At 36.5% G+C, this 12,350-nt stretch overlaps 1 protein-coding gene across 3 annotated transcripts in view; it reads left to right on the top strand.

Moving 5' to 3' along the window:
* Positions 1 to 12,350, top strand: part of LOC134224945 (uncharacterized) — a 65,739-nt gene that overhangs the window by 599 nt on the left and 52,790 nt on the right. The window contains exon 1 of one of the 3 annotated variants that reach the window (XM_062704600.1): positions 3,811 to 3,924. The exons of the other annotated variants lie outside the window; for them this stretch is intronic. Coding sequence (XP_062560584.1) covers positions 3,876 to 3,924 — 49 coding nt within the window. The 5' untranslated portion in view covers positions 3,811 to 3,875. Of the gene's footprint in view, positions 1 to 3,810; positions 3,925 to 12,350 lie in introns of those variants that run through there. 3 annotated transcript variants of the gene reach the window in all.

The following is a 12,350-nucleotide window of genomic DNA, read 5'->3' as shown; positions in this document are numbered from 1 at the left end:
TTTAAGACTTAAAGCAAAATCTGTAGTCCAGTATGTACCAGAACATGTGAAATTTTCCAAAGAGTTTCAATTCTTTCTCATCATCAACACACATGTGAGGAGGTGCTTGGTGATCCCACAATTTTCAACGACGGTGTTTTTTGGCAACAAGTAAAGTATTTAGAATCGGTTGAAGGGGATGGAAGCGAGAGTCGGCGGATGATATTTTGTACTTTCTAAGTGAGGAGTCAAATATTAGATAGAAGAACTAATTTTGATGTTTCCGTAGTATTAATTGAGTTAAGTTTACTTTAAGTTAAACACATTCTAACTCACACAGGAGGATTCAATTTAACTCCTACTCCTACCTATAGGTCAATATCAATTCAATCAGAGGAAAACCCCTAACTGCCAGAGGCAATTGAAATGTATTATTTAATAATAGTGAAAATGTATCAAAGCAAATAAGGATGATAATGTTAATTAAATAAGGAACACCTAGTATGACAGATTATTATTCGTTCAGACTAAGACTGGAGTGGCCTGTGCAGTACATGAAAGTATTCACCATGTCACTAGATTCATGGCTACACGTCGCCAACCACGCAGTCTGCGGATGGTCCACAAATTCTCTGCTACCTGATGGATCCACCTTTTTCGATGCGCACCTCGCCTTCTTGTTCCTGTCGTGCACTATTTTAACCGAGTTATTGTCCGACATTCTGACTACGTGCCCGGCCCACCGCAGTTTCCAGATTTTCACGATGTGGACGATAGATGGATCTCCCAACACTTTCCTGTCGAAAACTCCAAGTGCGCGCTGGTCCTCCACGAGCATCGTTCAGGTGTCAGGTCCGTAGAGGACTACCGTTCTTATGAGCCTTTTGTAGATAATCAGTTTAGTATGGCGGTTATTCGATCGAAGCGTTTTTCGGTTTCCTAAATTCGTAAGATTCCCTGTAACCATGCTTCTCCAAATTTCTTTGCTGGTATCATTATCGGAGGTCATCAGTGAGCCCAAGTACACGAATTCTTCAACTAGCTTCAATTTCGTCACCACCGACACAAACTCGTGGTGGGTGGCTTACATTGTCCTCTCTGGATCCTCTTCCTATCTTGTACTTCGTCTTCGACGTGTTGATGACTAGTCCAATCCGTTTGTTTGATGTAGGCTTCCTTCATCTTTTCAAAGTTTCGTGCTGTAACATCAATGTCGTCGGCGAAACCAAATAGCTGAATGGAAGTCGTGAAAATATTTCTTCGTATTACTCCCTCCAAAGTGATGTTGCATAGCATACACGAAAGACCATCACTTTGCCGTATCCCTATGTGCATTTCAAAGGGACTCGAGAATGTCCCTGGAACTCAAACTACGCGTAAGACCCGATACATCGTCTCTTGGACCAACCGTATCAGTTCATCTGGGAATCCGTGTTTGTGCATTATTTGCTAAGCTGGTCCCGATAGATTGTCTCATTTGTGGCTTTGAAGTCGATGAACAGGTGATGTGTGGGCATTAGGGTGGTTCAAAAATAGATTTTGCTCCACAGTGCTCATCTGATTCTTTACCATGTTCTGAGTGTCCTCTGAAAAATTGAGCTCATTTGGATTAAAACTGATTTAGCATAAGCCGTTTCAAGTTTGCATGCAAATTAGTATGGGGAAATTTATTTTTTCATTATACTGTTAATGACGTTTCCCCATTAAGCGTAGGTTAAAAAAAAACCTACATAGCTAAAAGGGATACTCAACAGCTTTCACCCAACGAAAACCGCATGTTGATTAATCGTCTCAATAATTAGTAATCGATTTTAAGACAGGTTGCGAATCTTTAGTCATGATCATTAAACTTCTTTGAGGGCATCACTGAAATGTGCAGTGCAACATAGTAGCCTGAGTTTGTGTGTGCTATCTTTCGCGCCACGAGCAGCAATGTTGCCTGTTGATGAGTTATGCAATTAGCTCCAGAAAACCACGGTATAGATTAAATTCGATTACAAATTATTGGAACGCTTAATTGAGATGCGGTTTTCACTGAGTGAAAGCTGTTGAGTATTCCTTTTATCTATGTAGGTTTTCCTTTAACATGCGCTTGATGGGGAAGCGTCATTAACAGTATAATGAAAAAAATAAATTTCCCCATACTAATTTGCATGCCAACTTGAAACGGCTTGTGCTAAATCAGTTTTAATCCAAATGGGCTCAAATTTTCAGGGGTCACTCAGAACATGGTAAAGAATCAGATGAGCACTGTGGAGCATCATAGATTTTTTGAACCATCCTAGTGGGCATGTAAGATATGCGGCAATTAAAAAATATTTGGCGTACGCTGAACACCTGGTCCATTCTAGAGCGTTCGCCTATGAATCCCGCCTAGTACTGCCACACAAACTCTCTTGCAATCGGTGTAAGTTGGCGTTCATCAATATGGTTGCGCGGTAGCTGCTACAATGCAGCTTAACGCCCTTTTTGTAGATGGGACACACGACACCTTCCATCCACTCTTGTGGCAGAACCTCTCCCCAAATGTTGGTAGTTACCCAGTGCAGCGCTCTGGTCAGTGCTTCATCGCCGTATTTAAATAGCTATCCCGGTAGTTGCTCAATCCCAGAGGCTTTGTTGTGTGTTAGCCGTCCTATATCCTCCTGGTTTTCTTTGAGATCCAGAATATGATTTAAACATACCAACTGTTTCTTCTGCGTGAATAGGAAGTTGCCAAACATTGAAACATCGAAAGGCCCTGGTTCTGACAATCTTTAAGCATGCTTTATTAGGAGATGCTGCTTTCCGTTGGCTTACCAACCACACTGCTTTTCATTTGCACACTCGGGGGTTCTTCAGGGTAGCCATATAGGGTCACTACCGCTCGTACTCTTCGTCAACGATTTTCCATTTTCAAATCGTATAAAGCAGTGTTTGCAAATGATCTAAACACCTTTCGAGTAGTGCCACAATCAACGAACAAAAAACTTGCTCAAAAGTTCGAGAGTGCCCATCTAGTGCCCATGTCTAGGTCTTACTAGTCCAATTGCGGATCAGGTTGGTTAGACGGAGCTTCAATCAAGAGAATGTTTTTTTTTGGTGTGGGTGACATCCTCGTAGAAGCGCTGATTCATCATAACAAGTGCCTAAACATCTGTTGGACTGACTTGATCAGCATAACGTGAGGTTGAATAAGTCCAAACTGAAACTGTGTAAGCGATTAATCAAATTTTATGCAAACCTGATGAAGACAAGTATTTATTTATTTATTTATTACCAGACTAAGGCCGGAGTGGCCTGTGCAATACATAAAAGTCTCCATTCAGCTCGGTCCATGGCTGCAGTTCGCCAACCACGCAGTCTGCGGAGGGTTAATCGTCCTCCACCTGATCGATCCTGTTCCTGTTTGCATGACTAACATCTAGGTTACTTTGACCTGGCAGCCAAAGTACCGGTACTACAAGTGTCAAACCGATGTTGTTGATGGAATTAAACATGCACTACAATATGATGCATAAATTATGGCCAATTGATGCTTGTTGATTCATATTTTTTTGGGATCGAAGTTAGCCGTGAGTGTGAGTGGTTGTGAAAAAAAGTGCTTGTCACAAAAACCGCTTGAAAAAAATAAAAAATAAAATAAAATAAAATAAAATGGACAAGAATTAAGTGGAAACAAGTTCTCACCAAACGAAGCGGACCACGATTATTAGTGAAATTTGTTTAATGAACTGGAACCGCAGACGCAATACTTGAAGATCGAATATTTTCCATTACGAAACAGACTATACAATAGTGCTATTCCCCTGGAAAATTACCGATACTGGCGAAGTATTGATGTTTCAAGATTAGTGAAAGTTGAAGATCATTGGAAGGTGCGAACATAGGTTACAATTGTCTACACCGAATGAGACATGAAATGTCCGGAGCCTGTATTAAAGAATTCCGTGGACAATTATTCCGGTGAGATCCAACTATATCATTTTAGGGTAAGACACCCAGAAATCGCCCTCCCCCCAGTTTTCGCCCACCTATTTTAAAACCTTCATTTCTCGAAAACTAGTTGTTGAAAACAGTACCAGTTAAAGTTTTTCCATACAAGCATAACTAAAAGATGAAAAAACCTGAACTTTAACTGTTTCCAACAACTAGTTTTCGAGAAATGAAGGTTTTAAAATAGGTGGGCGAAAACTGGGGGGTGAGCGATTTCTGGGTGTCTTACCCTATACCTTCACGAACTATATGAAATAAGTATGTATATATGTGTGTATAACTTTATGTGAATACTTTCCTTAAAAAGTTTGAGTTTTATAAGGAGATATGAAATAATTTCTCGGGTACTTATTCAAAATGACGGATGTGATTTTATAAACAAAGATTCAAGCATCGATTTGTCCAATCTGATAGCGCTCCCACGCAAGCCATCACCACAGACAGGTAGGGGAAGCCCTCGGCTACCTGTTGGTGGTGTTGGTTTGCTGGGAGTGCCATCAGATTGGACAAATCGACGTTTGAATCTTTGTTTACAAAATCACATACGTCCTTTTGAATAAGTACCCGAGATTTAATGTTATCTTTAGCATAGCTCCATCCCTACAGCACATGATGCTATTTTTCCTTATCGTTATTACCATGTCCAGCAGTATTTGGCTCGGGAACTACAATTTTTTTTGCGACGTGTTTGTTGGAACCGATTTTAATAGTGGGGAGCTGTATAGAACTTCATTATTATTATATAAAAACTGCACCCGATTTTCAAGATTTGATTGATAGGGATACGGCAGGTATTTTCCGCTGCGTTTTAATTTCCGTCATAGTTTCAGAAACCAATGAAAGAGACACTTTTTTGCTATAACTCATTCGTATCAAAACATAGGTTCAGGAGAAATGTTATGCTATAATGAAGTTACAGCAAATGGACGTTGCTTTCATTGCTTCTAGCGCATATGACGGGAATTAGACCATAGACGGAAATACCTGCCCCTAGTTTTACGGATTGTGAGAGTAATTCTACTTCGATGATCGGCCGTTTTTTGTCTGAATGTATGAATCAAATAAAAAGTCTGGAGTCAAATATTATTGGGCTAAATTTTGAAATAATAATTCTGTAAGTAGTTGACAATGTTTGTTATTGTGATTGGTTTATGTATTTTTTTTGTTTGAAGCAAACAATGACAACTCACAACATAGATTGGGTTTTATACACTATCGTAATTGTGTACGGCCCTAATTGCACAAATTGCACTCTCTGACTTGTTTACCTAACTCCATACTTCGTCGATATAAGTAATAGAAGCTCACTGTAATTTTGACATAATAATCTGAAATTAAATTCATCTTCTTTCATTTACTTCCACTAAGGTAGTAGGCATTACAGCGAATAGTGATAAAGTAACGACATATACTCTAAGAACAGGGGTGACATTGCGCATCTCGAATCGAATCACTCGATTCGTAAGTTTTTGGATTCGTTTCGAAAAAAATGCGGCATTATGTATTTCGTTCGACTTCATTCATTCGCAGTACAAGATTTCGAATGGTGCTGTACTAGCTCAATCGAGTATGTTCTGTCAAACGAAATGTAAACAGAGAGAATAAGAGATAGCTGTCTCCGTGTTTAGTATGCCGCCCGCTGGAGAGACAACCTTCAGCGCATGGCGAATGTGAGTAAACAGAGAGAATAAGAGTAATTTCATCTGCGTGTAGCATGTTGCCTGTTGGAAAGGCATCCTTCAGGGCATGAACTGGCGTTAATTTATAAACAAGCAAATTGTGCTCAATGACTTTTAAAAAGCAATATTATTTATTGAGCAGTTGCAACCGATTAAAACATTATGCCGATACGACATGTTTTGTAAATTGAGATATTGCTACGACACAAATTATAAGTTTTATGTTTATTCGAGTTTATGCCACAGATCAAATTTTAAGCTAAATAATTTAAAGCTAAAGAAGGGTTCGATAATAAATTACTTTAATGTTTCCATGTGTTTTAGTTAAATGCAATTGGGTCATCTCATGCGCGTTTTTTTTTTGGTTTAACTCAACTATTTTTACGTAGATTTTGGTATATACACGTTTTTACGCAGATTTTCCTCATAGATTTTCTAAGCGATTTATTGAAATCGTCAAGAAATACGTGAAAACTTCAAAAAACCGATTTTAGTTGAAGTCGTTTTTACGCAGATTTCGAGATAATTAGAGATTGCATATTGTCTGGAAACTATAAAAGTAGGTATACTAATGACATTCTTTTCCTCAAGAGACAATAATAAAACATTTATTCTCTTCCCGTAGACAAATAATAACAAATATGATTAAAAACTTTCAGCAAGAAATAACTCTGGAACAACATTCGAAAGCTATAAAGGTGACGAGTGTTTTTCGTTCGACTTGAGTCGTTTTTCAGTGTGCTATCGAGTTCCCATAATGCCAAAACATCTCGTTATTCTTTTACCTCCTCGAGCAAACTCGAACGATGAGTCGTTTTCGAGATCGAATCGAAACCCGTAATGCCAAACATGTTCGACTCGATAGAATTACGTTCGAATCGAGATGCACAATGCCACCCCAGGTTCCCATCTCGAAACAAGTTCAAAACCAATAAAAATTATGTTATTTTGCCCAAACTTCTCCGTAGTACTTTGTGCTTTGAGAATTAAGTAATGGCGCTATAGCCTAGGCATAAGGGCCAGACATATGGGAGAAATACCTGTGTCCCAATATTCTTAGCAATGTCACTTCCAGCGCTACCTTTTCATATACCCCTGAATGTGAAACGTTTGGTACGGCTGTCCCCGTTTCTTCCTTTTGTGAATTCAAAACACTTCGTTGATCATGTAATTCAGTGCTGAATTTTATTATTACTCAATAATTTTATTTATAATTATCTCCCAATTCAAGCATGCACGGTGGGCCTTGACGTTTTAATATTTGTCTCATATTTATGAAATGCTGCATTTTTACTCTGATATTCTGTATCTGGTAAGATATCTTCCTAGTCATTTGCTACGATGAAACATTGGGTAGCATGTTCAATGTGCGTCAGAAAACTGCTTTTACATTTTTGAATTACATAAACTGCTTTGGAAAACTACATAAAAAGCTGACAAAATAATTTAACATTTTCAATTAAAAATTAGTGACAAAAAAATTGTATTTTCCCCCCTGTCATAGAATATACTTTTCCGCAAGCTTTTAACTGATTAAACATAATTTTTATCTCATATTAACGGGGAATCTTTATTTTTATTCTTTATCAAAGAGGCTTGTAGTCATGGGCTGGCTCACTTCTGATGGAGAATCTTCTAATTTAGTATTATTTTCATAATTATTTTATAGTATTTCAAATATTGATCATACATATAGCTGAAGCTGATTCTAAGGATATTTAATCCGTTCAATATTCGTGGGCTAAAATATGGGTATCTCTGATATGACTAGTCTAAGATATCGAACCGCACTTATCTGAAATACCGTTGTTGAGAAGCAAGTATGTCAAAAAAATTTAAAAAATTAATTACTGTAGATCCGGTTGTTGTTGTACCGCGGATTGAATTCGGAGCTTCCACCGCGGCAAGGTAGCCGCTCCATAATGTACCGTACAGTATTTTTCTACCCGATTATGGACGATACCAATATGATGAAAACATACACAGGAAATTTGGTGACAATTTAACATTTACATTCGAATCTATTCTTCCAATAGGGTAAATCACTACTTGGGCCTATGGACCCGGTTCCCGGCTCACTGCACAGAAAACTAATGATTTTAACTGTTTGGAAGTCGTAGGTTTATGGTTGATAATTTTTAAAAAGTCTCCCATTTATTTTTCACAATGCTCAATATTTTTCTATCACTTGTTTTACTCCTAATTGATTCAATTGCAGAAAATAAAAATGTAGAATTCAAAATTTCACTCTCCGATGCCACACCACTGAGCCGAAGTGATTCTTTCCACTTTTACAAAACGGTATTATCGAATAAACACCTACCTGAAAATCGTCACAGTGCTCGATACAACCATTGCATGAAGCTGTTAATCACCACACTACAATTCTAAACACCCGCACTTCAATTATTCTTATATGTTCGTTTCACTAGAACTTATTTAAACATACTAGAATACATTTTAAAATGTATTCACAAACCGAACAAAAATTCACCTCGGCCCAAGAACTTCTAGCCGCACCGTGCTGCCAAAAGGCCAGAATTATAAAAATGATCCTTCATCGTTAATAGGAAAATTGTCTAATACGTTGACGTTATCATGTTATTTATAGTTCTCTCGATTTTAAAAAGTGAAATAAATATTGTTTTTAAGTATTTGGAAGAAATTTGGATGAGTTAATATATCTTCTCAACCAAATAAAAATGATTATGAATAATACCATCTGGCATCTTGTTGTCGTGGAACGCGCATATTTTTGTTTACATCGCATTTTCTACCGTCCCGAGAGAGAATGAGAGTAAAATGTTGAGAGATTGAGTGAAATTTTGCTTAGGCCGGGAACTGGTTTTTGTATGCCGGATTGGGAATCGCTATGACTGAAATGAGTGCTGCACCTCGTTAATTTAAATCAAATAAAAGCTTCTTTTGAACGATATTTAGCACGAATAGCTATTTTTTAAGCAGAAGTGAACCCCAATGCAGTATTATACAGCCTACAAATTTCAGAAAAAGTTGCTTCCTGTAATAAATATCAATTAAATAATGCAGTCGTACGCATGTTAGGCCGGGAATGGGGTAAGAAACCCTATCCTCTATCTGTTATCTGTTCGTGGTTTGTTTGTATATAATATTCAGTGTAGGTAGGTTTATATTCTTTTCCACTAGCTACTTCTCAAGAGCAAGATCAATTGTGGTTATAAATTGGTGTATGTCTGTGGCCCGGATCGGATAGAGATACACACAATAGTTACACAATTTTCAAATAATTCTAATCTATCTAGGAAATTAAAATTAAAAAAAGGATTCAGAGACGATGCCAACTAGCTTTCAGAATCCATTACTTCTATAAATTTTATTCAAATTTGTGCTATTCGGAATCTTGCCATGTTAAACTACGATCTATTAATGACAAATATTCTAATTTTACCAATATTGACAAACAAAAATCCTAAAGTATACTTAGAATACGCGAAAAGCAAAAAGCTACAGGTGTATTCAGAAATAAATCATTGCTCTCTGTTAAAATGTAGGATTCTTTTTGAGCTGTAATGAGGAATCAAGATATATTCAGGTTTTTAACCAATCTCTTCTAATTTTTGGACATTACAAGAAAAAATAAGGATACATATTCATTTTAATCAAAACGCTCATGTTATTATGTATGATACTGCCATCCGTCTTTTTGTTTCATCTTTTCAGAAATCAAGAAGTCTATTTTTCAATCTGTGAACCAAAAGGATGAATATTCCCTGATTTAAACCAGGACATTTTATGACGAACTATTGGTATCTCTGAAGACAGCATTAATCAAAAACTAGCTGGTGTTGAAGAAAGATTCTCCCTCACCCAGGACATGCGAATTGAAACTTGGTGAGAGAATTCCATTATATACATATTATATTGAATATTATTATATTACAAATTATATTGAAACTATATGATTATATACCATAAAAAAAAAATCATCAGGGCACCCGATTGAAGCGATTTGGATAGGAAGAGTGGAATCGCCAACTTCCTGTTGTTAACATCTCGTGGATAAAGGGCGAGCTCTTCTCCCCATCTATTGGGTCAATCTGGGAAACGAGGGCTAGATAATATTATTGTATGTACGAACTTTCTTCTGGAAGGAGATTCTCTATTCATCCCGTGGATTCACATAAGTGTCTCTGCTTATGGAACCACCCCACCTATTTTTGGCCCTTCATACAGGAGTTCGATGAAATACAAACAATAATATAATCATGATCAAATCGTTTGTCAGATATGGCCAGTGCTATCGGCAGGTGCCTTGCTACAATGGATGGTAGTATCATCATCATCAATTGATGCTTGTTGATGCATAATTTGGCAAAATAATTTTAATGACTACAGCGCCACTAGAATTCTAGTGCTTATGTTTCTACTGATAAAGCGTAACACGAGGACCTTCACTGACGTTTATCGTCTCAAATCGTTATAGGGTAAGGCGGTATAATGCGCCCCACCTGGCTAAAAAGCCCCCTTTGATTCCTAGAAAACTATAGCTAACTTAGAGTAAACATCAGTTGATACCTCTAAATATTTGCAAAACCATCATACTAAGTGAATGTGGACGTATTTTTGTATTACATAATGAAAATGATAACAAAATTTCGATGTAACTTTCAATGTTTGTTTGCTCAACATTCTGGAGCGACGCTAGCATACTGCACGCAAAAATTGTTCTGGAACATTTAGTTGGACATCAAAATAACTTTTTTTTTGGTTAATTATGATATAAAATTGTTTCCATCTTCAAAAATGTAACGTTTCTCGAAAATATGTTTCACTGGTCAAGACGCACCAGTAGTGGAGGCAGGGCGATTTGCCCTTGCCAACTGAACACAAGCGCGGCTTGCAGCAGTTACTTCTAAATAATATAGAAACTATTCAAATGTAATTCAAACTTGCTTAAATGGACTTATGTTGGTTTAATAATATCAAGCACATATGGCTTTCTAACCTATTTATTATGGGATAGATAAAATACTAATGAAGGGCTATGAAACGTCTGTGGTTACGGTCGGGCGTGTTGCCCAGGCAGTTTTTGTAATCAGGGATGCCAGATTTGAAGACATGTCTTCAATTTGAAGACATTTGAATCTCTGTGAAGACATTTATTTCATGAAGACATTTTGAAGACTTTTTACAATATTTGAAGACTTACCGTCTTATTTAAAGATATTTAAAGATACTTCCTATTTATAAAAGGTATTTCGATCATTTCATCAGAACGCAATGACCGATCTAATTTATTTCAAACGGCAAAAAAGACAGAATTTTACTATGAGTTGTTGGGCTAGAATCATTTTTAAAATTTCTTTATAATTCATCTGATCTTTTCGGTATTCCCAGAATACCCGTCGAGAAAGAGAATACATTTTGAAGAACTCGATGATTTTTCCGTGGATTTTAGAAAAAAAAATTCAATGAAAATTCGTTTTAAAAAATTAATTCGTGTAAAATAAGGAGAATTGGGTCCCAAAGCCCTACCTCGTTTATGTTTGCAAACGATAGTGCATCGGTCAGGAATACTTGAACCGAAGTTATAAAAATTCTGGTAAAAAATCAGTAAAACTAATATTTTTTATTTAAGACATATTAAGGCAATTTTTTTTGGCTGTGCAACATTTCAGAATGAATGCACCATCAGCCCAAAACGTTAGGCCCATATTTTATCTGTCAAAAGGGTTGAGTCATGTAACCTGCAGTGTTTGAATCATATTATTCCGTACGTCAAACAAGACCGAAAATGTCGAGGAAGCATTTTTCATCTACATATTTTTAAATTTTAAATTAAACAATGTTCCTTTCGATTTTTGAGTCAAATGGATAACTGACGCGTTCAGGATGATTAACTTCATCGTTCTCTGAAAGAAAATCGAATATCGATTCTTCATTTTGGGTCCGAGGGTCCGAGGAATTCCTCATAAAATTCAAGAGAAATGAAATTGAAAATTATTCTCAAATAATCTTGAAAACTTATAATAATTCCAGTATGGGCAAATAAAGGAATTTCCCAAAATTTAAACGGGAAATTCATTTTAATTTTCACATTTTTTTCTAAGTTCTTGCAGAAAAATCATCTGAACTTCTACAAAGAATTCATGTTTATTTCCACAAGAAATTTGTCTAAATTTTCGTGGGATGTACTTCGATTTGTATTTGAAAGTTAAGGGATGCCTTTTGAATTTTCCATGTACTACATTTTACGAAAATTTTCACAGGAAATTATTTTCATTTTCTCAGAAAATTTTCTTTAGTTTCCATAGAAAATTCTTACAAATATCGACAAGAAATTGAAATTGTTCTGGAGTTAAATGGATATTTTTCAGAATGGCCACGGTTAATTATTTTTAATTTGTTTCGGAGAATCTTCTGAAAAAAAATTCAGAGGAATTTCCTAAAAAATAATCCGCCAGAGTTTTTATTAAAGACTCAGTAGAAAGTTCAGGCTAAACTCGTTACAGTTCCTTGTTGAATTCTTCCTTGAATTCCTTTGATATTTTTGCAAGAAATATTTTTGGGCACTCTTCCAGTATTTTAACTGGGAATCTCTCTAAGAATTTCTACAGTAAATACATACATCTCTGGAATTCTTTCTGAAATTCCCCATGAAATTCCTCCAGGAATTCGTCCAGCAATTCCTTTAGATTTTCAGAAAATTTCTCCAGAATTTCCTTTGGAAGTACCTCT

This window comes from Armigeres subalbatus, chromosome 3, assembly GCF_024139115.2.
Source record: "Armigeres subalbatus isolate Guangzhou_Male chromosome 3, GZ_Asu_2, whole genome shotgun sequence".
NCBI classification, from domain to species: domain Eukaryota; kingdom Metazoa; phylum Arthropoda; class Insecta; order Diptera; family Culicidae; genus Armigeres; species Armigeres subalbatus.
Note: the sequence above shows the minus strand (reverse complement) of the source record. Positions and strands in the feature narration are given on the sequence as shown.